Here is a 27,263-nt window from a genome sequence, read left to right on the forward strand (position 1 = left end):
TGTGGGGACAGCGCCCGGTGACCGGGAGGTGCTGAGTTTTGAGTATTCGCTGCCTTTGTCTCTGGTCCAGCGTGTTTCACTGGAAGCTTAGGGACGCTCCTTCCTAGCAGGGCTGTTTCTCGGGGCGGGCTCGCCCTCGGACAGTCAGCCGTCCGCTCCGCAAGCCTGCGGGAGCTGGGGCCAGCCGGGCGGCCCCGCAGCCGGACAAAGTGGCCAGAGGGTCAGCTCCCCTGGGCCACGCGTGAGGACGTGACTCAGGAACAACGGGGCGCCCGGCTGGCTCAGTCCAAGGGCCCGTGACTCCTCATCTCGGGGCCTCCGCTGGGCCTGCGTGGACGTCGTGGGTGGAGATCGCTGAGATAAGGGAACAAAACCACCAGACAACGAAGACCTGCACTTTGTCCCCGCAGCCCTCTCAGTTCTGTCCCCCAAGGTCGTGTTGGTTCAAACTCGCACCTCCAAACATCTCTGACTCGGTTAGCGCTTTGGAAGCTGATGCCCAGGGCTCTGGGAGGAGTTGGGGATTTGACAGGTTCTCGGGAAAGGCCATTCCTGACCCACTGACGCCGTCTCCCTCCTGGGCAGCCGACTTCCTGCATCTGCCTGGACACACCTGCCGCGAAGCCTCGTCGTGCGAGGCTCCCCTGAGCTCGGTTCCCCCGTCTGCCCGAGCCCAGGTCCCAGGGAGCCGTTAAAGCTGCCCAGAGTGTGAGCGGAGAGGGGACGTGGAGCGGGTCTTGATGGCGGAAGAGGACTTTTCTACGCAGTGGGTGGTGGAGAGGGACTCGTAGGCGGAGAAGCAGGTGGACGAACGCGGGAGAACCCGCCGCGTGGCGCCCTCAGCATGGAGGGCCTCACCCGCGCATCTTCTCGGCCAGCTTTCTTCTGCACCGGCTACTGTCCTTTGTAATAAAGCCGTCACCTAGCACGCTGGCTGGTTTCCTGAGTCCCTTGAGCCCCTCCAGCAAGTTACCTGAATCCAAGGGGACCTGTGGGAACCTCCGATTTGTAGCCAGTGGGTCAGAAGCACGGGGGCAGCCTAGACCAGCATCTGCAGTGGGGCCATCTTGGGGGACCCGGCCGTACCCGTGGGGCCTGACACTATCTCCAGAGACTCCGGTCAGAGTCGAATCCACCCTGTAGGACACCCCGCCGGTGCCCGGGAAGGGTGTGGGGCCGTGGGGAAAACCAAGAAGCATGGAGACACGTCCAGGCCAAAGTGGAGACCCTTGCCATGGCCACGGCGACGTCATTCCTACGACAGCACATGGGAACAAGGGGCAAGTGAGGTGCCGTCTCCAGCCGCGGCAGGCTGTTGGGCCAGTGGGACGAAAGGAGGCGGGGGTGAGAGCGGGAGCTCGGAGCGCCTGGCTCAGCCCCGCTCATGGCAGGGGAAAGGTAGAAACAGCCTGGGGTCGGTGTCCGTGGCCATGGCCGTAGACCACGTGGTCTGTCTGCACAGGGGACGATCCCTCAGCCCGAACAAGGGGGACACGCTGACTCTGGCCGCAGCAGGGACGGCCCTGGAGGATGAGATATTACCAAGAAGAAAATGTCCGAATGAGGCAAATCTAGAGAGACAGAACGGATTTGTGGTTGTGGGGGCTGGGCGGGGGGTTGGTGAGGGCGAAGGGGGTGCGGGCTCTTTGGGGGGTTAGGAGAGTCCTAAAGTTGGAGGGGGGATGGGCGCACGATTCTGACGCCCTGACCGCTGTGGAGTTGCGCGGAGTGAAAGGCTTGTGGGGTGTGCGGCCCGGGGAGGGGCAGGGGCATGTGGGGTGTGCGGCCCGGGGAGGGGGAGGGGCAGGGAAGCAGCCCAGGCTGTGTGCGGCGGCGGGGGGACAAGCAGGACTGGGGTGACCCAGAGCAGGACAGGTGGGGGTGGTGGACGTGGAGGACGCGGAACAGAGGGGACTGCGAAGAGGCGACCCCCAGAATCTGTCCTTGTCTCCTTCCAACAGCAGACCCACAGCCCACCGGCCAGGACCACGTTTCCCAGCCACCAAGTTCTGACCATGCGTGGGTCACGTCCTGCGCCCTCGGAAAGCAGCCCGGTCTCCTCTCTGGGGCAGAAGCAGAGCAGGCCCCAGGCACGGAGGCCGGGCAGGCGGTGCGCCGCGGGGCGTGCGGCCTGGTGCAGGCGGTCCCGGAGCACTAAGGCCGGGTGGACCTCGCCGGCTGCGGGGGGCAGAGGGGGCAGCGGCCCAGCCTCACCTGCGTCCAGGCTGCACCGACGCGGGGACACAAGCCAGCACGTTCCAGCCGCCGGGAGAGTATGGGATGTGCGGCCGCTTCCTCCTGCCTCCCCCGCCGGGCGGACCGCGACCCGGAGATGGTGGGCCACCCCCTACCGCGCTCGGGGACCCCAGAGCAGGGAGGGCCCTCCAGGCCCACTCCTGCTCAGACGTGCTTCTCCGGGCCTGGCAGCTTTCCCCACAGAAAATCGTAACTGCGCTCGCTTTAGAGGTCGTTTGTCTTTCCTCACCTGTGGCCTTTGCTGATCCATGACGTGGCTGGCGTGTGTCCAGCCTCCTGTGACCGCCGGGGCCCAGGGGGCCGGCTCACTGGAGACTGACCTCCCCTCGCTGTCCTGAGAACAGGCCCCCCCCACCCCGACCCCAGCCACCGCAGCCTCCACCTCGTCCCCAGCCCAGGCACAGCGGCTCCTGGAAGACACGGGGCAGCCGTAGAACCAGACGCGGCGGGGGTCCCGGGCTCTCAGCCCCGGGGCCGGAAACCACCAAGACGAACACGCTCGGGTTCCAGGGCACCAGGCCGCCCGTGGGCAAGAACAGAGGGCACGGCGAGCGGCCAGAAGGCAGTCCTAAGAAAACGGAAGGAGACACCAGAGAGCGGCGCCACCGGGACAGAAACGAAGACCGTCTTCGGTGGGATCATCCGCAGATCGGACGCGGCCGACGGAGGAGTCTCGGAGCTGGGGGACCCCCGAAGAGAAAGCCCAATGGCACAGCAGACGGGCTGCCTTCACAGAGACAGATCGGAGCCCCGCAGAATGGCCAGGGACCGTGGGACCACCGACTCGTGGGTCAAGGGGGACACCATCTTGTCGAGGAGCAAATACTGGTTCTTTCACTTGGGGATGCCCCTTGTTGCTTTTCCTTGAGCGACTGGCCTGGACTCAGCCCTGCACGAGGTTGGATAGACGCGGCGAGCGCAGGCACCCTCGCCTGGCTCCTGGGCCGGCCCGATGCCCACCGTGGGCACCTCTCAGATGTCCTTCACTGTGGGCACGCCCCTTCTACGCCTGTCTTGCCAAAAGCTGACACCCAGGAGGGATCTGGGGGGCCGTCCATGCCTTTCCCGACTCTGGGTGCCCGTCCGGCTCTTCTCCTGTCACTGTGGGGAGTCACACGATAGGACGACTTCCAGGCATTCACTCGCCCTTGCGTTCCGGAGAAGGCTGCCATGTCGTCACGACGTAAGGTCCCGTCCGCATGCGGACGAGCTCGGCTGGCTAAAAACCGCGTGGGATCATGGTCCCGAGGAGTTTTCCCGCAACGTCCGCATCTGGCTTTGCGGCGAGTGTGGTGCCGGCCTCAGACTGGGCTGGGGAGAGCCTCCTCATCTCGTCTCCAGAGAGTCTGGGTAGGGATGAGGCTGCTTCCTTCTCACGTGCTTGCAGAATTCACCAGCAAAGCCACCGGAAAGGCTTTTAACTTCTTTAATAAAGAACCACTTAAGGGCGGCCTGGGTGGCCGGATCCGCTGAGCGCCTGACTCGTGATTTCCGCTCAGCTCGCGGTCTCGTGGCCGTGGGATCGAGCTCCGCATCGGGCTCTGCGCTCGGCTCGGCGTCTGCCGGAGACGCTCTCTCCCTCTCACGCTCTCTTTCCTGAGTAAATCAATAAAATCTTTTTTCTTTTTTTAAGGAACAATTTGGGTTCTCTATTTCTTTTCGAGGGAGCTCTGGTGATTTTTGTCTTCTAGGGATTTTTCCTACTACATTGTCTTCCACTGAAATTCAGTGCGGTCCCCTACAGCGCCCACTCACTGTCCCTCCTCTAAGTCGCCGGGTAATCAACAGACGAGGTCGTGCTGTCTCCGGCGTACGACAAAGTGGCCTGGCATTTGCAGACATACCACGTGGTCACCACAGTCGGTCCCGCTGCCACCTGTCACCTCGTGGGTTAGCGTGTCACCACTTCCTGTGCCCTGCATGACGCCCCACCCCCGGCGCCCACCAGATTGATCTCTGCGTCAGGGAGCCCGTTTCTATTTTGTTCTGTTTGTTGTTTCGTCCCTTAAGTTCCACATGAGAGAGACCATGCGCTGTTTGTCTTTCTCTGACTGACCTCACTCAGCGCTATAAGCTCTAGGTCCACCCAGGTCGTCGCAGATGGCAGGATCTCACTCATTTTCTGTGGCGGAATAATGTTCCATTGCGCCGGTACCACATCCTCTTCACACACTCATCTACCGGTCGATGTGTGAGGCGCCTCCGTATCTCGGCTACTGTCAACGATGCCGCGGTGAGCACGGGGCAGGGATCTCTTTGAGTTAGCGTTTCATTTCCTGCCTAAGAACCCAGTCGTGCAATTGCTGGGTCACATGCGTTCCCTGTTTCTTATTTTTTGAGGACCCTCCGTACCGCTTCCAGAGAGGCTACACCCGTCTGCGTCCCTACCAACCGTGCACGAAGGTTCCCTCATCCCCGCCGACACGTGGGATCTCTCTTGATTTTCGCGGTTCTGACCGGAGTGCGGCAGCGTCTCATCGTGTCGATCGCGGGGCGCGGGGCGTCTCTCCATGTCGACACGTCTTCTTTGGAAAAGTGTCCGCTTGGGTCCTCTGCCCATTTTTCAGTTGGGTTGTTTGCTTTGGTATTGAGTTGTATGGATTCTTCCAACGTTTTAAACAGTGGCCCCTTGTCAGAGATGTCATTCGCAAACATCCTCTCCTAAACCGTGGGCGGCCCTCTCGTTCTGCTGACGCTTCTCTGGTGTCAGGCAGCCTCAACTGAGGGGACGTGTCCAGATGTGCATTGCTAGGACGGAGGTCCCAGCGTTTACTTCCTCCATCGAGGATTTCCGTGTGTGTGGTGTGAGGAAGGGGTCCGTCTCATCCTTCCTCACGGCGCTGTCCGTGTCCCCAGCACCATTCGTGGAAGGGACTGTCCTCTCCCCATCGCGTGTGCTCGCCTTCCGGTCGCGGACAAATGGGCCCTGTGTGTGCGGGCGCATTCCTGGGCTCTCTGTTCTGCACTGTTGGCCTCTGTGTCTGGTTTTGTGCCAGCACCACAGTGTGGGGAGGACGATAGATTTCTGGGGAACTTGGCTCCTCAGACTGCACTGGCCCCACATCACTCCTTTACCATCTCTAGAATCTGAAGTGACACCAACTTTCTCATTCCTGGTATTGGCAATGTGTGTTTTCTCTCTTTTTCCTGATCAGCCAGACCAGAGGCTTATCAATTCTATTGTCTTCCAAAAAAAGAACCTTTTTTTTCTGATTTTTTTTTCTGATTTTCTGATTTTCTCTGTGATCTATTTTCTATGTCATTGATTTATTCAATGACGCTTATTTTCTCTTCGTTTTCTGTTCGCTTAGGAGGTACTTTGCTCTTCTTTTTCTCGTGTCTCAAGGTAAATGCTGCGGTCAGTGACTTCAGACCTTCCTTCCTTTCTAATGTAGAGATGGATTTCCCTACATGCCGTGTTAGCTGCCCCCGCAAAACACCCTGGGCCGAGTTTTTAATCTTCACCCAAATCAAAACACTAATTTTCTTCTTAATTTCTTCTTTGACACGTGGGCTAGTTATTTGGTTTCCAAATAATGGGGGGATTTTCTATATATATTTTCTGTATATATCTTTATGTCTAATGTGATTCTGTTTTGGCCAGGCAATGTAATGTGTATGGTTTGAATCTTTTAGACTGTTTTCTGGCCCCCGATACAAGCTGTATGGTAAATGTTCAGTGAGTGCTTACGAATGCGTATTTAACTGTTATGTGAGTTTTCGGTGTCGATCAGATTAGTTGTTTGGCGGTGTTGTTCGGGTTGTGTCCCCATCTGTCCTGCCGCACATCGAGGGGAGGGTTATACCTGGACATGTAAACTTGTAGAACTTTTACATCCCCTTGATTTCTTTATCCCTTTAGCATTTTAAAGCGACCAGCCTTATCCTCGGTGGTGCTAAGGCAGACCCTGCCCGGTGGTCCACTCCAGGTCCCGTCGGTCATGTCATGTGAATTTCTGCTCTGACTGGTGGGAAGAGGAACTGGTCCAGGCCCTGGGTGGGCTGCTGGCATCACTCTGTAATTCTTACAAGCCGCTCTTTCCCCAGCCATGGGCAGTTTATCCCATGTGTTTGCTGATGTGTCCTCAGCGGGAGACCGTAGGGCACACGTTGCAGACGCCATCGCTCTTTCTCTGGGCGGTTCCCTCCCTGTACCCCACACTGCCGGGGCCGAGTCTCCTAGCTCAGGGAGACCACTGGTCCTCCCTGCCCAGCGGCCCTGAAACCCTCTGCAGGTGGCAAGCAGGGGCGGTCCTCGGGCTCACCTCTGGTCTCCGGTGTCACGGGAATGCTGCCTCAGCCGCCTGACGGGAGGGTCCTGAAAGCTGCCGCCTAAAGCACTCGTGTGGACTTAAAAGCGCGTGGAATCGTCCTGTGGACACCCGCCCGTGGCCCAGCATTCTCGGTGCATACCTATCACGTCTGGTTTTTCCGCGCTTCTGGAGATGGGCGATGAGGCCGGCCACTTCCCCCGCACAAACAACCTGCAGCAAACAGCCTGAACGCGTTCCCTTGTGCATCCGTGTGCGTGCATCCAGAACGGGTCCCCGGGGACAGCTCAGCAGCACAGCTTACCCTGTGTGGCGGCGCCGCTTTTCCAGAGCACATCCTGCTGCCCCTCTTCCCACCAGCGCCCCAGAGCTTCCCAGCACAGTCCTCCACAGAGCCTCTGGCCCTTCCTTCCGAATTTTTACTCTTCTGGTAAATGTCAAGTGCTGTCTCACGGTCGTATTATCTCCCTTATTATTCGTGAGCTTGGGCGCATCTCCTTACACCTGTCAAAGCTTTGACTCGCCAGCTTGCAACACCCATTCCTTTACCTGCCTGGTCTCTGTCTCATGTTACAGGAGTTTTGTGACTCATGGGAAGTGTTTGTACGCTGTCGGCACTAGTCACTTGTTGGAGGTGGACAGCACAGACGTATGTGTCCTTCAGTCGTAACCTCATCTGTGACACGGGGGAGGAAGGCGTGCCATCCGTGGGACCAACGGGCAAACTCACAAGATGACAGGTGTCAAGCGTGTGGTCGATGCCTGACACAGACTGAGCACTCCAAATGTTCTTTTAACATTATTTCTCAAGAATCCCACCCAACACCCCCAGAAAACCTGTCTGGGGCTCCTGGACACATTAGGGGACCCCACAAATGTTGAGACCCATGTGTGCCATTGACACCTGGACACAGAAAGGCCAGGGAGGGTGGGACTCCCATGACAACGTGGAAATGGCCTGGGAGCAGTGACCCCACGGGCAATGACACCACTTGGGACACACAGGGCCGAGGCTCCGAATGTCAGCATTGGGTCTGTGAGATAGCGTGAGCCGTCAGTAAGGGGAACCAGTTTGTGCTCCCTTCACAGCCTGTGCTCTCTATGGAAATACAGTTGGCCTCTAATTCGGCCAAAGGCGTGTTCTCGGCCCCACTCTGTGGCCTCCCCACTCTGCTCATGAAGGGCCCGTGATGACGGCTCATTATTCCAGCTAACATCCCACTCTGGGTTTGAAAACCGCCTCTCTGGCCCGCCTCCCTCTCCTGCTGGATCCCTGCGCCCTTCCTTCTCAGGGACATCTGGTTCCTGCCCCGATCCAGCCTGCTTGGCCTGCTGAACACCTTGCTGTCACGTGAGGTTTGCTACGAGCTCCCCGCCCATTGTAAGGGCCACCTCCCAACTCCCACTCACGTCTTTCCAGAGGGATCAGTGCAGAGTGACAGCTTGTCCCCTTGTTACTCTTTCCAAACGTCACACAGACGTGGGCTCCATCAAGTATGTACTGGATCGACTCCACCCAGCCAGGAAGGGCTCTCTCGTCTGGCACGAAGCAGGAGTCCCCACGTACAGCAGACCGGGTCAGCACACTCACTCAACCACATTTTCCTTTCCCATCTGCTCAGCCAGGCCAGCATCTTGTTACTCATTCCCATACTCTGCCCCACTGGCGAACGTCTCCCCCACACCGCACCAGGACCTTGATCGCTGGTTTTAGGGTGTTTTCACATCTCCCAGGACAGTTCCTCTCCATCCCCGCCTCCTTCTCTTCCTTCTTCTGGAATGTTCCGGCTGTTACTCAGCCTTCGTTCTTCCACACACATTTATAATCAGTTTGTTGAATTTCTTTTAAAAAGCCCATTTGGGGTTTCAAATCTTTTTTTTTTTTTTAAGATTATTTATTTATTTGACAAAGAGAGACATCGAGACAGGGAACCCAAGCAGGGACAGAGGGAGAGGGAGAAGTGGGCCTCCTGCTGAGCAGGGAACAGGACGCAGGCTCAGGCCCAGGACCCTGAGATCATGACCCGGCTGAAGGCAGAGGCTTACCTGACGGAGCCCTCCAGGTGTCCCCCCATCTGAAGTTTTAATGAAAATTTCTTTTGAGGGGCAATTTGGGGAACAACTGTGTTTCTGCGGCTGAGTTCCTATCCATGAACATGGTACACCGTTCTCTATGGACTCCAGGACTCTTTAGCGTCTGTCAATAAAGTTTCATAATTTTTCCTTAACTACCTCTAGGAAGTTTCCTTCTGTGTCTTTTCTGTTCTAGAGAACTGCGTCCGCGGTGAGCGTGTTCGGACGCGCGTAGGCCGGTCTGCACCTGCTCCAGGCGCACCGGCCCCTTCCCCCGGCGGTGTCTGGGCTCCAGGAAGGAGACCTCCGCGAACCGGGGCCTGGCTGGGCTAGGGGGAGACACCTGCAGATGAGCGTGTTGGGGGTGGTGGGAGTGTTCACTTCCCCAGGCCCGGGGTTCAGGGTGCATTCCTCTGGCTAGGCCGCGCCTTCTGCTGACCGGGCCTCTTCCCGGCTCCCTCGCTTAACGGTGCCCCGCGTAACCGTCGGTTCCCTAAACCCCGCTGTCTCCGCGCGCTGCCGTCTGCTTCCGCCGGGACCCTGACCATGCGGTCACCGCCGCCAGGAGTGGCCCCCGGACGCGGGCTCTCGAAGTGGGGCTCCGGGCCCGAGCTGCTCGTCGGTGCGGCCCGCAGGCAAACAGACGGGTCGTCGGGCGGCGGGGACTCCCGGCTGCTCCGGCGAACACGCGGACCGCCGACTCGCGGCGGGCGGGCCACTCGCGACAGCCCGGGGGCGGACGCGGGGGCGGACGCAGGCCCCCAGCCTCCGCAGGTGACGAACCGCAGGGCCGCCGAGGGCTGCGCTTCAGCGGGGTCTGCTCTGACCGGCCGCTGCCGGCGGCCCGCGCGGTTCTGAGCCCCGGAGGCCGGGGGAGGCCGGAGCTGCAGCCTCTGAGCCCCGCAGCGGGCGCGGGCGCGGGCGCGGCCTCGGGGCGGGAGCGGAGTGTGGGGCCCCGGGCGGTGGCGGCGCCGCCCGTCACGGCCCGGGGTGGGAGACCCGGCGGTATGGGTGGGGGGCGCCGCCCGTCACGGCCGGGGGGACCCTGGGGCTGGAGGGACGCTCGTGCGGCCTGAGACGGTCCGCCCCGACGGCCGGACGGCAGCGCTCACGCGTCCGCGCGAGGCCTCCCGCACTCCCAGCACCTGGGGCAGCGGCAGGGCTACGCCGTCGCTTTGCCTCCGAGGTGGGGGACCCTGCGGCCGCCGCCCTGCTCCGCCGCAGCGGCGCCTCGAGGGGGTTGGGGGTGGGCCTCACCCGGCCACGTGACCGGCGCGCGCCCGCCACTGCGGGCATGCGCACACGGCCAGCTCGGGAGGCCTTTCGCAGGGCCGCGGCCCGTGGAGAGCGACTGCGCAGGCGCCTGCCGGGGCGTGGGTGCGTGCGGCGCCGGAAGGGGCGGGGCGGACTTGGCGCCTGCGCGGTGAGCGGCGCGGGGGCGGGGCCAGCCGTCAGCTGACCGAGGCGGCGGCGGCTTCGCCGGGACCGGCCGTTGGCGTCGCAGGCTCCGGAGCCGAGGGTCGCGGACGGGTCCGCTCCCGGGGCGCGAGGCGGGGGCACCATGGCGACCACCGTCAGCACGCAGCGCGGGCCGGTGAGGGGGCGGGCGGGCCGGGCGGGGCGGGCTCCGGAGCGTCCGGGCGGGGCGGCGGGGCCTGCGCGGCCGAGGAGGCCCGGCTCCCTGCGTGGGTCCCCGCACCGGGGAGGGGCCCGCGGGCCTCCCGTGCGGCCGGCGCAGGTGCGTCTGGGCAGGGCCCGAGCCGCAGCGGCCGCCCCTCCCCGGGCCCGCGGGCCCCTCGTCCCGCCGTCGGCCTCGGTTTGCCGACGAGGTCCCCGCGCGGTGCCGTCCAGGGGGCGGCTCGGTGGCGCGGGGCCGGGGCCCTCCGCAGCCCGGACCGCGCCCGGGGCGTCGGAGGCCGAGGTCCGCGGGAGCAGCCGCTCGGGACGCGCCGCGGGGCGGGAGGTCGCGGGGCTGCTCGCCCGGTGCTCGCCGGAGGGGCGGCCCCGGCGTCGTCGGGAGCCCCGGGCACGCGGCCGCCCGGGAGCTGGACGCGGAGCTGGCCCCGCTGCCCGCGGGACGGGGCTGTGGCGGGGCCCCGCGGCGCGTGCGGAGAGCTCGGGCCGGCGGCGAGCCCCGGGCGGTGTCCCCGGCGGTGCCTCGTGTCCGTGCGACTGGCCGAGCCCGGAGCCAGGGAGCCCGGCCCGCCGCTCCTCCCCGGGCCTCCCGCGCCGCGCGCCGAGGCTGCCCCGGAGGCGGGTCCCGCCGCAGACGCGCACGAAGCCGGGCACCGCGTCTGCTGGGAAGGGAGGCTGCACGGGGCTCGCCCGTCCGGTGTGCGGGGACGCTCCGCTCTGCGGCCGCGCGGAGCCCCAGGCTGGGGCGCCGGTGTCTGCGCCTGCGGCCGGCGCTGCCCGTCTGTCCGACGTGCGCCGCCAGGGCCGGTGCTGGGGCTCTGCGCGGCCGCGCGGTGCGCGCTGTGGGTGCCCTCGGTGACCTGCAGGCGCGCAGTGACGTCAGGGCTGGGCGGGAGCGGCTGGGGGCTCGGGGACGGTGGCGTCTGGGGCTGGGGTCGTGAGGGCCGGCGCAGGACCGTGCCGTGGTGCTCAGCCGCTGTCGCGGGCCCTGGTGTTTGGGGCAGCGTGACACAGGGAGCTCGGGGTGTGGTGCCCAGTCAGGGTCTTACCGTCCTGCGCGGGAGGGAGCTGCGGGCGCAGAGCTGTGGCTCTTTTTTTGTTTTGTTTTTAAGTTTTTATTGATTTGAGAGAGAGGGAGGCGCAGCGAGGGGGAGGGGCAAGCAGACTCTGCGGGTCGTGGAGCCCGATGTGGGGCTCGATCCGTTGACCCTGACCTGCGCTGGAACCGGGAGTCAGACGCTCCACCGGGGGAGCCACCCAGATGCCCAGAGCTGTGGGTCTCGACTCTTGACTTAGACGTGGGGGTGGCCTGTCAGGGGCCGTGGTTGAGGTGGGTAAGGTTCTTGGGGGGACCTGGCACCTAACCTGACACTTGGAGCAGGAGCCCGGCGGGCTGTGGGGAGGGGCTGGGGGCTGCCGGGGTGGGGCGGGTGCCTGTGCCAGCGGGAGCAGCAGGCCCGCGGTGCGTTTCCCGATGAAAGGCCAGCAGGCAGCAGCTGGACTGGGCGCTTCAGTTTCACCGGTCCCTCCGGTGTTCGTTTCCGACAGAGCCCCCTGCCCCGCACACAGCCGCGTCAGCGCCCCACTCCCCCCGGGCCCAGCGGTCCTTGTGAGGACTGCGGCAGTTGTTCGAGTCTGGTGGGCCTTGTCCTTCAGCTGGGGTGCCCCGCCTGGACTGGGTGCCAGGCGCTCGGCCATCCCAGCGGGACCGGGTGGTGGTGGCGGAGCGCCGGGCAGCGCTCAGCGGCTGGGTGGGGGCGGGGCACGCTCTTGCGTGGGTGTGGCTGGGGATGGGGGGCCACATCCCTGCGCGTGGCACACAGGGCTCCGCTGGGCTCCAGGGTGCCTGAGCCTGGACTCAGGTGCACGCGGGGTGTCCCACTTGCCACAGGAGCAACGGGCAGTGTCCTTGGGGGTGTGACGGGGAGGGAGAGTCTGCCTGGTAGGGGATGGGGTGTCTCCTGCCTCCGTGCACAGGGAAGCTGGAGGGGCTGGGTGAGCTGGGCTGTGGCGGGCCGTGCCGGCTGCTCCCCTCGGTGGGGCTCAGGTGGTTCTTGGGCGTCTGTCTGTTGGGGCGGGTTCCTTCCCTGCGTCACCGCCGGGCCGTGCCCCGGGCCTGGCCTGTTGGCCTCGCTTTTCCCACGGCCAGTGTTCTCGCGACCACATCTGTTTCTGCCCCGGCCCACTGCATGTCAGAGCGCCGGGCGGGCCCGGCCTTCCTCGTCGGAGCTCGGGGAGTTGGTGGGAGACAGGCTGCTTTACACCTCGGTGGGGCCCGCCGGCTCGTGGGGACGGTGACCGAGGCTCCATCAGAGGCAGCGAGAGCCTTTCCAGCCTTCCTCACAGACGCGCGGGGTGGCCCCCTGAGTCCAGGCTGACCCCGACCACCCGACCTCCTCCGGAGGTGCTGGCGTGTGAGTGGGTTCAGGCCGAGCGCACACCCCCCCCCTCCTCCTCCTGACGCCTTTTCCTTCCTTGCGGGGCGGCCCTCGGCTGACCTGCGACTCCAGGCCCTCATGGGCCTCGCCGACGGCGATTGCTTTTGATAGGTGACGCGGTAGCCGCGTCCTTACGAGCCTGGAAACGTTCGCGTGTGTATGAGTTCAAGTGAGCCGTGAACGCGCGTAGGACTCGCGGATGTCGGTGGGGACGGCCGGGTCGGCGACGTGGGGCCCGCGCAGGGCGCGTCGGGTGTCTTAGGGCCGTTTGCACGGATTGACCAGAGCGGTGTGAGCGGTCTGCAGAGCCGGCCCCCCCAGTCCCCGTCCGCTGGTCGAGACGTCGTGCAGGGAGGTCAGGACGCGCTCGGCTCCTGCCCGTCCATTTTCAGGACTCGGCTTTCCCTTCAGGCCTGCGCGTGGCGGCGTCTCCTTTGTCCAGCACCGTGGTGGGCCCGTGTCTACCGCACGCGCCCCGGCCGCCGTGGCCCCCCGCTCGCCCTGCCGGCGGCCCGGCCCTCCCCGCCACTGCAGAGCCGAGCCCCTCCTCCGGCCTCGCGGAGCCGGGCACGGGTGTGCCCAGGGTCAGCGCTGCCGAACCCCGCGCCCCATCTCCCGGGCCCTCTGGAAATGGCCGTCCCCTGTGAGCCAGGTGACCGCAGACTCTCCTTGCTCTGGGACCACTGTCTGCGCTTGGACCTCCTCCCCCAGCTCCTCCCCCTCCTCTCTTCCTGTGTGTCCTCTCCCCGTTGGGAGCCTGGCTTCGGGGGCCAGCATGACCATGACTCCGCCTCCTCCCAGCCTCCTTCCTGAGCCGCAGGTCCCTGCCCTGGCTGCCCCCGGTCCCGGAAAGGCTCCAGGCATCGCAGACAGAGCGGGGCCCTCCTTCCCGCGGACCCCGCTGCAGTCTCCCCCAGCGTCAGGATGAGCCGTGAGGGAGCCCCGCCTTCTGAGCAGAGTGGGGTTCTCAGCCTGTGCCCCGCCCACACGCCTCTGCTGTCCCCGCGGCCCATCGGCTGTCACCCTGCAGCAGGTGCCCAGCTCTTGCGCCGCCCGGGCCCCCTCCTGCAGGGTGTAGCGAGGATTCTGTCCCAGCCAGGCTGGGGGTCAGAGCCGCACCCTCATGCAGGCGCTTGGGAGATAGGACCCTGCCGAGCTGTGGCCTTGGTCAGTCTGGTGACACGTGTCCCCTTGCAGGGCCTTCATCGTGACTGGCCCCTGCGATGCCGGAGAGGTTTGGGACTCCTGGCCCACCAGACACCTCCCTGCGGTTGGGGCGCCTCTTGTGAGCTGTGACGTTACCGCCTGGCCCTCGGCCCCTCTACAGCTCAGGGCCCGAAGGGCTTCTCTTTGTCTCTGGTGTCCCCCTTCTTGGTCCCTTTCAGCTGTGGTTCCAGCACGAGTGATGTGGACCGAGGAGGCGTTTGTGTTGGGGTATCTCTTCGGACCACGGTGGGGCTTCTGGAGCCCTGAGTGCCGGTGTCCTAGGGGTGATGCTGGCCCCAGAGGGCGGAGCAGGGTCTCAGACGAGCAGAGCCGTGGGACGGCCTCGCAGCGGCTGGCGGCCTGCGCCAGGGCTGCTCCTCCCCGTGGCGTCATCCTGCCTGTTTCCCTGGGCGTCGCGTGGCCGTGGACCTGGTGGGGGACGCGGACACGGGAGCTCTGCCCGGTGCCGCTGTTCCCGTGTTTGTCTCCGCGCCACAGTTCTCCACCCCGTCACCTTGTTGGGGGCCGAAACAACGCCCCGCAGGAGACTAAACCTGTTTCCGCACATGAAGCTAAAGTTATTAGTTCGCTAAAAACACTAAGAAAACTTCCCAGGTGTGTTACTGGGAAAGTAACAGTTGAATGAGGTTTTGAATTTGTGATTTTGTTGGTACAGTATTTATATAAGTCGCTGATTTGTGTGTGTCATTTGGTACGTTATAATTTATAAATAGACGCATTCAAGGTTGTTCAACAAATGTATACAAAACACTAACAGTTTTTCAGTTTTTTAAAAAGACGTTATTTATTTATTTGACAGATCACAAGCAGGCAGAGAGTCAGGCAGAGAGAGAGGGGGAAGCAGGCTCCCCGCTGAGCAGAGAGCCCGATGCGGGACTCGATCCCAGGACCCTGAGACCATGACCTGAGCCGAAGGCAGAGGCTTAACCCACTGAGCCCCCCAGACGCCCCTAAGCAGCTTGCCGTGGCCGTGCGTTAACTGGGGACTGTGCGCCGAGCACGCGCGGCTCTGCGGCTCCTCAGCTGACAGACGCTGTCTGCGGACTGTGTGCGTGGGAGAAACGGGGAGCTGCGCCCGGCGGGGACCGTGGTGACATCCCGGCCCAGAGGGCCACCTGCCCCGGCTGGTGCGCGGCTGACGTCGTTTCGGAGTCACTGTACCGCCTTGTAAGCGTGAGCCGGTGTCCCTTACATGTCTCTGAGCAGGACTCACGGTCCTCTAGTCTTCGAGGCGGGATGAAGCGCGGGAGCCCGAGTCCCTCACCGTGCGGCGGGGCTCAGTTTGGGGATTAGCCCGGAGCTTCTGCCTGTGCGTAAGGCAGGCGCTCCCGACGACCTTCCCTGCTGGTCTCCGAAGCGGTCGGGCCCGTGTGGGCCCCCGGGCCGGTCCCCGGCGTGTGCTGCGTGGACGGGCTGGTGGCGACGGCAGGTGTGGGCGTCCGCTCACTGGACGGAGCTGGTGGTGGCTCCCGGGGCAGCGGTCCCGCCCGCGTAACCAGGAGCTCCGTGCTCCGGAAGAAGCCGAGCGCCGCTTCCTTCCTCGTCAGCGAGGTCGACGTTTTCTCCTGACCTCGTGCGCTCGCGGTGCAGAGCGGCTGTGAGAGTGCGAGAGCTCCTGCGTCTCTGCGCCTTGTGGGAGGTCCCCACTGGGGACGTCAGCAGGGCACGACTGATGTCACCAGAGACCGGCTTTGCTGCGCAACCGCTCGCCCTGGGCTTTATTTGGATGACATGTACCCTCAGTGGCCTGCTCTCTGGGCCCGTCTCGGACTTGCCTTGTTCGGGGGACCTGGACTGTCTGAGGACTGCTGGTCAGGGACGCTGTAGCCTGTCCCTCAGGCAGGAAGAAGCCCCCAGGGCATGGGGTCCTCCTCGCGGCTTTTCCAGAAGCTGGCGTCCCCTATCCTGTCCGTGCCGGCCTTGGCGGGGCGCTCAACGTCTGTCCCTCCCCGTGGTTTGTTTGCACTGTTCATTTATGTCGTGAGAACCCTCATTTCATGGTTATGCTTTCAACGTTGAAAAGTGGTTGAGAAAGAGCAGTAGATGTTTGATCTTTTTTTTGTTTTTCTTTTGAGGTTGACTTACCTGAAAGTCAGCGAGCAGACCGGAGCGCAGTGGGCCGGGCACAGGGACGGAGGGAGAATCCCAAGCAGATTCCACACGAAGCAAGGAGCCCATCGTGGGGCTCGATCCCAGGACCCTGAGATCAGGACCTGAGGCGAAATCAGGAGTCCGAGGCTCAGCCGGCTGCACCCCCGGGCGCCCCGCTCTCTGACCTTGGTGTGGTGTTATCCGCCCCTTCTAGGGCGCGTTCTCCTTGAAGAAAACCCAGATGAGTGCCGCAGAGGCGGTTCTGCAAGCCCCGGTCTGGGGACGGGAGGTCGGGAAGTAGCAGTAGGTCCTGGGCCTGTCACCGCTGTCGCTGCCGACACCTGCGTGGCCGTCCCTGCTGTGTCCCCACAGGACCCCCCGAGCTGCATTGTGTGGTGCGCAGGGAGTGGTCATCTGTCAGAATAACGGAGAATTCGGTCTGTGTGCATTGATGTTTTGCGTTTGGTTAGCCCGAGTCCCTGTGCGCCAGGTCGCCCTCACGGGAGTGGGCAGAGCTCTCCGCGGCCGCTGCGGGCGGAGGCTGGGAGGCCTGTGGCCGGTTGGCAAGGCGGCATCCGGCCCTGTGGCCTCTGGGAAGAGCTCTGGCTGGGAGTGTGGTTCGCATGTACGCACATTTACCCAGCGTGACCGTGGGCGTCCGTCGGAGAGCCGCCAGCGCAGCCGCAGCGTCTCAGCCGTGCGGGAGGGCACGCGGCCTCCTTTCCAGGGCGAGCCCTGGGCCCTGCTGGTGAGCCGAGCGGCACGCTGGGGGAAGGGCACCTGCGAGCCCCTTGGGAGCCGTCCTCACCTGGCAACCCGGGGCCTCCCGGGCCCCACTGCTTGCCCTCGTGTCTGGACCGAGTACATGAGTCCCCGGGGCTGCCCACTCCCGACGCAGAGACCGTGCGAGGGGCCCTCCTCCCCGGGCGCCTTAGATGGCCCCGCGTGGGCTGCGGCCAGGAGAAGGGGGGCTTGCTTCGCGGAGAGAAGCCTTTGGAGCACCAGGCTGCCGGGTGCTGAGCTGGGGGCCGTGGGGAACCCGAGACGGGCGTCTGGGAGTGGCTTTCCTTCGGCTTCAACACGAGGCCCGTGATGGGGACACGAAGGAAGGGTCTAGACCTTTCTGGGGACGTTTGACGGGAAACAGCAGAGAAATGCTTTCCCGTTGGTGCTTGTGACCTCAGTGGGTGCGGAACCTTCTGGGATCCTGCCCGACCGAGTCACCTGGGACCTCAGCAACACAGGCCTCAGGGGGTTTGGTGCGTGCACGTGCGGTCCCTAGTGGCCACCGTCAGTAATGCAGTTCGCCACAACTCGCTGTGCCGCCGGGGCCTTTCCTGGAAATAACACTCCTTCGAGGCTCCCCTGAATCCTGGTGACGTCCCCATGGGGCGGCCGAGGAGGACCCGGGCCCCCTGCACTGTGGTCTGCTGCCCCTCCCACGGGGCTCTGTGGCCAGCAGCTGCATCCACTGTGTCTCCCTGGGCCGTCTGTCCTTCTGCCCTGAGTCTGCAGACCCTGAGCCTGCCCTGCCTGGGAAGAGTGACATGCAGGCCGCCGTGCATCGAACACCCCGCGGGGCCCTGCTCTGCTCGTCTCCGCAGGGGAGGCCCCGTCCACGGCGGCCACCACGTGTGGCAGCCGGCTCCCACGGTAGCCGCTGCCTCTTCCTGGATGACTGGCTCCTGGGAACCCTTGGGGCCTCCCACAGTCCACCGTCTGGCGCATCCCCAGCCCCTCCTCTCCGAGGCAAGGCAGCCTCGTGGACAAAGGGATCAGCAGGAGGCAAAAAGGGGAGGTGTTGGGGCTTTGTGGGGTCTTTTGGGCCGTTGCTGGTTTGAGCTGTGGGATTCCATACAGCTAGAATCCAGGCTTCCGGTTCCGTCTCCCCGCTGCTCTCAGCCGGCACCTCGCATCCCATCCCAGTGGCTGCGGAGCAAGCCGACGGCGGACACGTGGGTTAGCATGTGTGACCCCGAGCATGGCCCCCGCAGAGGCCCGGTGTGCATCTCCGGCCACTGAGAGAGGGCTCCTTGCCGGAGGGCAGGGGGCTGGTTCGAGGTGCTCGGGCTGGAGACCCCGTGGGCCCCCGGCCCTGGCGATGCTGTGGCTGGGCTCCCGCCCCACTGACGGTGTGCTCTCCCCGAAGGTGTACGTCGGCGAGCTGCCGCAGGACTTCCTCCGCATCACGCCCACGGCCGCGCAGCAGCAGGTGCAACTGGACGCGCAGGCAGCCCAGCAGCTGCAGTACGGAGGGGCGGCGGGCACGGTGGGCCGTCTCAGCATCACCGTGGTGCAGGTGCGTGCCGGGGCTCCCCAGGGCGGCGGGGGGCGGGAAGGGGGGGGCGGGAAGCGGGGCAGTGGGACCGCACTTTCCGTGGGGATGGGTGGCTTTTCTGCTCCGTTCTTCTGGAAGCGAATCTGATGAAAGATGCGGCTGAGTCCCCGGGCTTCTACCAGCAGTAGCGGGGTCACCAGGGAGGGGTGCGGTGGGCGCGTGCCACGTGCCGGCCGTGCTCCTGCCACTCGTGCCTTTCCCGCCCCCCACGGCTGCTGGCGAGGAGGGGGCACGGACCCTCAGGAGAGCCAAAGGCATGGTCAGGGCCTAAAGTGGTTTTGGCGTCCGTGACTTTCTGTGGAAACCAGGGAGAAAGGGGAGTCACTGGGAGGCAGGAGAGTCACAGTCAGGGCTCGCGAATACCGTGGGTCTTACGGGAACTGTCTCCCAGACACCTGGCCACACTGTCGGGGTGACGGGGTCACCGCAGATCCTCAGGTGTTGATGAAAGTTGCGTCTCGTGCGCCTGCACGAGCAGCAGGTCTGCGCCCTGCTCACCGTCGCCCCAGCCCCGTGTAGCTGCTGGGCCCCTCAGCATGGCCCGTGGCGTCCCACTTCCTCCGTGATTAGCCTTTCTCCCCTGTCCGCGGGGGCCCCACGGTGCTTCTGGGCCACCCCAGCGCCCGCGTTCCTGGTGGTTCCTGTCCATGGAGCGCCCCGCCTCTCCCCTCCCTCTCCCCGCGCCCGGCCTCCACCCCGCTGTAGCTGGAAGCGTCCATGGCACAGCCTACGGGGCCTCCATGGGTGCCCAGCGGGTGTGTCGTCGGCCGCCTGCGCACGGGGCGTGGGTGCTGTGCGGCTCAGCACAGTGTCGGTCTGGTTTGGGCTCGTTGGGGTTTGAGCTGACGTCCCTGTGACGGCCGCCGGCTCGGAGCCAGCACGTTCCCCCGCAGGTCTTCGCCCGCATCGCACTGGGCTGTGTTCTCGTCACTGAGGTTTGAGAGGCTCCTCTGTCCTGGGCATGGCGCTCCGTCCCATGCTCGTGCCCCTCTCGCAGACACGTCCGGGCCTGAAGGGTCAGTGTTGGTGGGCGGCGGCCGCTGTGCTCCTCTCCCGGGCCGCGGTGGCGCTGGAGCGGTGACATCCGCTCGGAAGGCTGTTTGCGGACAGAGACCCAGGCAGCCAAAGCCGTCGCTGTTCGTCAATGCCCGCACTTTCTTCCTGCAAAGGCAGCCTGTCCAGCTGAAGGTCAGGCTCCTCGGGCTTCATAGCCCCCGGCACTGGACAGAGCTGAATGGGGAGCCTGGCAACGGCTGGCCCGTGGCCTGAGGTTGCGGCCCCGCTACTCCAGGCTGGCCCTTGGCTTGGGGCCCAGGACAGCCTGCCTGTCACCCTGCCCTGCAGCCTCTTCTGCGGGGCCGTTGGAGAAGGAGCTGCCCGTGTGGCGCCATGGCTCCCTTGACCTGAGCAGGGACCGGACACCCAGAGCCCAGGAACACAGTGGCGGCCGTATCCTGGTTCCCCAGGGAACTCGGAGCGGGTGGACAGCGTGGGTGAGCACGTGTCCTCCACTCCGACGCCGGCCGCCCCTTTAGTGACTTGCTGTGTTTCAGGCCAAGCTGGCGAAGAATTACGGCATGACCCGCATGGACCCGTACTGCCGCCTGCGCCTGGGCTACGCTGTATACGAGACACCCACCGCCCACAACGGCGCCAAGAACCCCCGCTGGAATAAGGTTATCCAGTGCACGGTGCCCCCGGGTGTGGACTCCTTCTACCTAGAGATCTTCGACGAGGTGAGAGGGCCGGCTGCCCATCGCGGGCCCGGGGGTTTGGGCCACCCGGGAGCTGCAGGCCCGCCCAGACACAGGGCTGTCATTGCTTTGTGACGGGCGTCCTGGTGTCCCCAGCAGCAGCACACAGTCCATGGCCCCATACGGGTCTGTTGACCAGTTGCCTGCAGAAACGGCGTCCCGGGGCTGGGGACCCGGCACTCTGAGGAGACAGTGTTGGCCGCACCCCCTTCCGTAAGCCCCAGACACGTCCCCAAGCCAAAGGCATAAAGTGGCTTAGACCCCGCGCCAGGTGGAACTGGGTTCTTGTGCCGTGTGCTAGCCCCCAGGCGTCCCTGGGAGGGTCAGAGGGGTGCCGTGGGGCTCGTCCTGAGCCTGGTCCTCTGGGCATGTGCCTGGGGCCGCCCAGCCCGCTGTGGCCGGCCAGGGAGCCCCAGGGGCTTGGTTGGCAGGGGGAGAGGTCGGAGGGCTGGGGGTTGGGCAGCAGGGCCCAGTGGTGCCCTCTGCTCTCTTTTGCCTTCTAGGCTCCTTTCTTCTACTTCTCCCCTTTTCTCAGCACGGGGATAGGAGGAAGGGCCTGCGTGCTCGCAGGGAGAGGGCCTTCTCTCCTCTGTCTGTGCCCACTAGGCTTTGGACCTGCAGGGGATTCCGAGGGGCGGGCAGAGGCCAGACTGCCCCTGTCCAGATGCTGACGGAGGCTTCCTGGCTTCGTGGGGCTGGGGCTGGGGGTCCTGTGGTATTGTGGGGAGGACCAGGCCTTGGGGTGGGGTTGGGGGGTGACTTTTGGAGGAGGTGGGCCCCCAGCCGCAGGGTGGGGGGTGAGGCTGTGGGTGGGGCTCGGGCTGTGGGGGCGCCTGGGGAGTGGGCGGCAGCAGCACCTGCGACCCCCCTCCCTCAGCGGGCCTTCTCCATGGACGACCGCATTGCCTGGACACACGTCACCATTCCCGAGTCCCTGAAGCAGGGCAAGGTGGAGGACGAGTGGTACAGCCTGAGCGGCCGGCAGGGGGACGACAAGGAGGGCATGATCAACCTGGTCATGTCGTACGCGGTGAGCACAGGGCAGGGGGGCGGGCGGAGGGGCAGCTTCGGCTCAGGGGGCCGTTTGCTCCCGAGGGACTGGGACCGTGGTGCATTCTCGTGGGGGGAGCAGCATGGTGTGGCCTCCCCCATGGCCGGAGAGGGCCTGCCGTGTGGTCCGGGGTCGGGGTGGGGAGGGTCTCAGGACCACATGGGGTTTGAGGGAACAGCTGCTGGCCCTCTGGTCCTCGGGTCCCCTGGCTCGTGCCGGATCCTGTCTGCAGCCCACTGCTCTCGGAGAGGGTGGGGGTCTGGGACTTTGTGTCCCCGAGGCGGTGGTGGTGTCCCTGCTATCGTACATCGGCCTGCACGAGGGTCCCTGCAGGTGTCCGAGCCCAGCAGATCTTGGTTCCTCCTCTTTACTCCTGGGCTGTTTGAAAGCAGGTAGTAGCATTCGTGTCATTTTACTCTTAGACGTTTCATGACACGACTGACGTCTTCATGTGAGCGCACAGCCTCGACTGCGCTCACCGAGGGCTGGCGTGCTCGAGGCAGTCGGGAAGCGCTACCCCTGTGGGGCCTGAAAGTACTTGTTTGCTTCCGGGGACCACGTTCCCTTCTGATGTGTCCGGTGGGCCACAACTCTGGAACAGCCCCGTAGCCAAGGCACTCGCCCCGGCCTGCCACCAGGGTGTGCCCGTTTCCCTGTGTGCTGGGTTCTCCTGTGACCCCGTGATCGTCTTCCGTGTGTTTCAGTCGCTGCCGGCCACCGTGATGATGCCGCCTCAGCCCGTGGTCCTGATGCCCACCGTGTACCAGCAGGGCGTCGGCTACGTGCCCATCACAGGTGTGTGCCCTTCCCCTCCCCAGGGCGGTCCTCGGTCCTCGGGGACTCGCAGCACAGTGCGCAGGCTAAGTCCATTCTTCGTCATAGGATCCTTCCGAGTGAGAGGGTTTGGTTTTAGGCATGAGTTATTTTTTACATTTCTAGGATACAGAATATTTTACCCCCAAACTGTTGGCAAGTTGAACTTTTATGGAAGTTTAGAAATGTAGTCTCTGAACGCGTTAGCGCAGTTACTGTCACGAGAGATCCTGCCCTGTGAGGTGAAGTGAGCGGGTGCCCTAACGTCCCCGCTCTGTCGTGCGCGTCCGTCTCTGTAGAGTAGCAGCTCGTGACGGCAGTGGGGTTGCTTTCGTGTCTTTCAATTTCCAAATGTTACCGTCGGCCTCAGTTTACTTCTGTTCCGGCCACGATGGTGACTGGGCTCGACCAGCTCCCGCCGCGAGCAGCCAGGAAACGGGCAGAACGGCCGAGCTGAGCTGTGTGCGGGCGTCCGAGGGCAGGCTCGGCGGGGCCGTGAGCGCCGAGGGCAGGGAGACAGAGGAGCCCGGGTCTCCGCGGTCTCTGCCCGAGGCGGTGTGGCGGCCCTCTCTGTGCCAGAGGGGCCGGGCTAGGGTGGCACACTTCAGGGCACGGGGGCTGTGCCGCCCAGGGCTGGGGTGGTGTGGGGTGTCCTGCCGTTTCCACTGAGCCGGACGAGAGAGGTCTCGTCGTGCGCTTGTGGCCAGTGCAGGACCAGCGTGTCACCCGGAGCCTAGACGTGCCGCACAAGGAAGTGGGCGAGGAGGCTGCCTCTGCGTCCAAGGAGCCCGCACGGGTTCGGGACTCGGAGGGGAGAGCCGTGGACTCCGATCTCCACGCGGACCATCCCACAGATACGGGGGAAGGGTCAGCCCTGGTCGTGACAGAGCCAGCCAGTAAGACGTGGCCTTGGTGGCCCAGGAGCTGCGGAGCAGCCTGGGCAGGTTCACAGAAGGGAAGGATGTCGCGCTGAGCGGGCGACAGGAGTCTCGGCAGGGACGCGGCAGCTCAGGAAGCCAAGCGCACGTGGTCGGCGTCGGAAGCCCCCTGAGTGGGAGAGCGCTCGCTCACCGGTGAGCTGGCCTGTGACCTCTGCGAGGTCAGCGGAGGACCTTCCTGGGGGCTCTCCCTGCCCCTTCCCTGCAGCAGTTGCAGGGTCTGGAGGAGATTGGGGTTTCACTGCCCACCCTTGGCGATTTGAGGAGGAACAGGCGCCCGATGGGCCAAGGGGCGCATGTCCTGGGCGTCTTAAAACAGCAGGAAGGTCTGCCCTCCCTTCTGGACGCCAAGTCCAGAATGAGGATGTGGGTGGGCAGTAGGCCCTAGAGGCACAGGAGGGACGGCCGGACCCTCCCAGACCCTCTTGCCGCAGCGCGGTTCAGCCCCGCGGCCCCCACCGTCACTTGGGCCCCTCCTGGGGGAGCTGTGCCTGTGCCCCAGGCACCCCTTTCATCAGGACACGGCACCAGACGGCCTGGCTCTCCCCCAGTTTCCAGGTGGGGTGTCGCCAGACGTCTTTCTAGGGGCACCGCAGCCACAGTGTCCCTGCTCCGGGACCCCCGTGGGTAACCAGCAGTCCACTCTGTCAGGACACGCATTTTTTGGTTCCTTAGCTTGCTCCGTAAATGCCTTTAGAGTTTGTCCTAAAACATTTATTCTGGAAAAGGCGAGTTCTGCGTAAATGGGAACTTGGAAGTTCTCTTCAGTGCACACTTGTAAGCTGTGGGACAGTCAGCTGCTCGCAGGAGGTGACCAGGGAGAGGAAGGAGCTTTTTGCCTGGACCCCAAGGCCAAGCCGCCCACCGGCTCCAGCGCGTTTCCTACAAATAGGGACTCGCGCTCACCGCTGTGTTTTTGTGACGCTTGTGCTGCAGAGTGACCTCCGCTGTGAATAATTTATATCCCACGTCCCCAACCTTGTTGAGATGTGTGCGTGTGCACGTGTGTTGTGTGTGTGTGCGTCTGTGGAAGGGGGCTGCTTGCAGGTGCTGCCCCCCAGCAGGGAGAGGTCCCATAGTGGAGTGAACCCTGGGCTAGGGGCGAGAGCTCTTGCCAAGTGTGCAGCCGGGATCTGTGCGCCGAGCAGTGCGTGGGCGGCACAGAGGCCATGGAGCCGGTGTGTGGTGTGTGGTGGTCAGCTGTGCCCACTGGACAGTGGCTGGGAAGCCTTCGGGCTGCTCTTCTGCCCCGTGGTTCCGCCCACCCTGCAGACCGCGGACTGGAGAGTTGGGCTCTTGGCGTCTCGCCACCGTGGCCCATGAGAGATGCTCTGGGTGTGCGCCTCGCCCTCGGAGATCCCGTGCTGGTCGGCGTCAGAGGGACCCACCGGCTGCGCAGCCTGGCCCACCGTCACCAGCCCGCAGGGGACAGTTCAGGCCTCCTGCGTGCTGTGCCTTCTCTGACAGAGAACTGCATTGTGGCCTCTGGTCAGCGAACGTTGGCCTCTGTGGCGTCATCTGGAGTGTGAAGGGACCACAGCGCGAGCAGCTGCGCGGGCTCTGCGTGCCGCTGTCGGGGAGGACGCTGCAGGCCCGGACCTGTGCCTGGGGCCGCGGCGGGGGGCCCGTGTGTCTGCTTCCAGGGCCGGCCCTCGGCGTGGACGCTGGTGCCGCCATGGGTTCCCTAAACCACGTCTTGTGCTTGCAGGTGTGCCCGCGGTGTGCAGCCCCGGCATGGTGCCCGTGGCCCTGCCCCCAGCGGCCGTGAGTGCCCCGGCCCGCTGCAGCGAGGAGGACCTGAGGGCCATCCAGGACATGTTCCCCAACATGGACCGGGAGGTGATCCGCTCCGTGCTGGAAGCCCAGAGAGGGGACAGGGACGCAGCCATCAACTCCCTGCTCCAGATGGGCGAGGAGTCCTAGAGCCTCGCCCCACCCCCACCCCCGTCGTGCCGGTCCAGCCCCTCCCCCACTCCTGTGAAGGAGCCCCGTGTAGCCTTTGCTCGGACGTCTGTAGTCCCGGTCCTCCCCTCGTGTGGGATGCATGTGGGTGGTTGGTCCCCGGCCGGCCGCCGAGCCCAGCGGCACTCAGGCGTGGGTGGCTCTCCTCCTGGCCTCGCGGGGAGCAGAGCGGGCACGGGGGCTTGTCCTCTGTACGCACGCTCGCCCTCCCGCCGCTTGGGGAGGAGCGTCTTCAAGTGCCGCGTGCTGCTCCTCGCACGCTGTCGCAAGCAGGCTCTCTGCGAGCCGCCGCCTCTGCCAGCGCTGTGGAACGCTGGCCGCCCCCCGGCTGGCTCGTGGCATGCTGCTCCTCTCCTTAGCCGGGCTAGACCTGTTCCTTCAGGCACGTAGAACACGCACAGCTGATTTGGGGTTATTTTCACAACTTGCCTGTCTTCCCGTGGATGTTCCTTGTGTGTGGTTCTGGGCTGCTCCCCCGTGTCCTGGGCGGGCGGGCTCCTGTCTTGCCGGTCCAGCGGCAGGGTCGGCGCGGATGCAGAACGCACGGGGTCCAGAACGCAGGCTCTGGAGCAGGGCTGTCCGGGCCCGGGGACCCCGTGGGGCCTTTTCCTGCTGTGTGTCCTGCCGGCTCTGTGGGGTGGGCCTCCGAGAGGCTGCTGCTCCCCTCTGACCGACTCTGGGAACAGAACCTGAAAACGGGGGTAAAAGTGGTCGTTCCAGCAGTTTGTATTTGTTTATTAAAGGGTGTTCAGGAGCCGTTGGCTCACTACTGACGCTGGTTTAAGTAGCCGCTGTAACAGTCCCGTGAATTCCCTCCGGTGCAAGGAGCGGCCGCCCGGTGAGCGTCCGAGTCCTCTCGGAGGCAGGAGGGGCGTGTGCCATGCTGTGCGCTGCGTGGCGGCCGTGGCCCCTGGTCTGGGACGGGTAGGGCCCCTCGTGGAAATCAGCAGCATGAGCCGCTTCTCGGTGCGGCCCGTAGCCCACACGCGGCACGCTTGCCTTGGAAGATGGAGTCTCCGCCGTGGGCGCGATGGGCTCCGATGGCGCGGACCTGCGAGGGCTCGGCATGGGGGTGAACCCCCGTTCCGCCACCCCCCTGCACGGGGGCATTTCCTATCAGCTGGAGGATGTTGCTGCTGCCGGCAGACGCGGGACAATCAGGGATCCGCACGTGAAAGGCTGAAGGCGTGCGTGCCGGCTGCCCGATGACCACACTGGCCAGGCTTCTCGGTGAAGACTGCTGCCGGGGATGGGCGCCGGCCGCTGGCTCGGACACGGGAGCCCTGCTTTCTCGTGGAGCGCCAGTTCCCGGTTCGGACAGCTTGGGGGCCACACAGCACATTTCTACCCAAAAGCACCAGGCAGGCATGCAGCGCACTCCTGTGGGGACGACCTCCACAGACGCGCAGCTCGGGACCCCGTGTCCAGGAGGCCCCGCGGACGCTTTCCGCCTCTCCGTTGCTGGGCCGTCGGGGTGCGTCGGGGACGTGCTCCTTGTGAGGACGCCCGCGGAACGCAGCAAGCAGCCGCGGTGGGACTCGCGGGGCCTCGGTTGGCGGGAGAGACCCTACACCTGTCACTTGTGCTCCCCTTCCTCGCGAGCACTGATGTCAGAGCCCACGCCCTGCGAGGCCTTCCCTGGTTGTGTCAGGCCCTTTTCCCCTTCTTCACGCCCTGCTGTCCTGCCTGCGGGTCGTGGCCTGTGGCTGCTCTGTGGGCAGGAGGGGGACCCGTGGCAGTTCCTCTGAAGCAGGCCTGGGACAGGCCGATGACGCCGCAGCGTGGCCACCACAGACTCCCACGAGCCAGCGTGGCTGCTGGTGCCGGGCCACTGTGCCCTGTGGCCCCGTGCACGCCAGGCGGAGACCCCAGGGGCCTTCGTGAGCTGGCCGGTGGCCTTTCCACCAGAGGCAGCCCCGCCGCACTGTCAGCCAGGACGGAACGTGGGTGTGTGCCGGGACTCCTCCTGCCTCCCCGTCACCCTTCCGGAGGCTCCCCTCCCTGTAGCGGCGCCCTCTGGCCGCAGCCCTGCACGCCGGTGGGAACAATTCTCAGAGCTCTGTGTTTCCAATGCTTCTGTCGGGTCCAGTGTCCGGATTGATCTTGAATTGTAAAGTATATTTTTGCTTTTTGGCCTTCTAATTTAATACATGATATCTATAAAAGTAGAGAATTAAACTTCTCCAATGAATCTTTACCGTTTCTGTTCCTGAGTGTTTTTTTTTGTTTTTTTTTTTTTTAAGATTTTATTTATTTGTCAGAGAGAGAGCGAGCGAAAGTGAGCACAGGCAGACAGAGTGGAAGGCAGAGTCAGAGGGAGAAGCAGGCTCCCTGCGGAGCAAGGAGCCCGATGTGGGACTCGATCCCAGGACGCTGGGATCATGACCTGAGCCGAAGGCAGCTGCTTAACCAACTG

The 27,263-nt window shown here is 64.4% G+C and overlaps 1 protein-coding gene across 2 annotated transcripts; it reads left to right on the plus strand.

The window, feature by feature from the left end:
- The first annotated feature begins 10,009 nt into the window (after positions 1–10,009).
- On the plus strand, positions 10,010–27,044 carry TOLLIP (toll interacting protein). Of its 2 annotated transcripts, XM_082682752.1 has the most exons (6): positions 10,010–10,194; positions 18,141–18,290; positions 19,883–20,065; positions 20,961–21,113; positions 21,839–21,929; positions 24,594–27,044. In XM_082682752.1, the coding sequence occupies exons 1-6, from the start codon at positions 10,162–10,164 to the stop codon at positions 24,806–24,808; spliced, it is 825 nt and encodes a 274-aa protein (XP_082538878.1). In that variant the 5' UTR covers positions 10,010–10,161; the 3' UTR covers positions 24,809–27,044. The 2 variants fall into 2 exon arrangements, with proteins under 2 accessions (XP_082538878.1, XP_082538879.1); XM_082682753.1 differs by lacking the exons at positions 19,883–20,065; positions 20,961–21,113; positions 21,839–21,929 and having other exon boundaries at positions 24,594–27,038.
- Positions 27,045–27,263: the final 219 nt, after the last annotated feature.

This window comes from Mustela nivalis (genome assembly GCF_964662115.1).
Source record: "Mustela nivalis genome assembly, chromosome: 9".
NCBI classification, from domain to species: domain Eukaryota; kingdom Metazoa; phylum Chordata; class Mammalia; order Carnivora; family Mustelidae; genus Mustela; species Mustela nivalis.

Excerpts from the sequence above, each read along its gene's own strand:
- TOLLIP (XM_082682752.1), top strand. The coding sequence starts at position 10,162 with ATGGCGACCACCGTCAGCACGCAGCGCGGGCCG. Across the intron at positions 10,195-18,140 it reads TCAGCACGCAGCGCGGGCCG|GTGTACGTCGGCGAGCTGCC; the intron begins GTGAGGGGGCGG and ends CTCTCCCCGAAG. Across the intron at positions 20,066-20,960 it reads ACCTAGAGATCTTCGACGAG|CGGGCCTTCTCCATGGACGA; the intron begins GTGAGAGGGCCG and ends CCCCTCCCTCAG.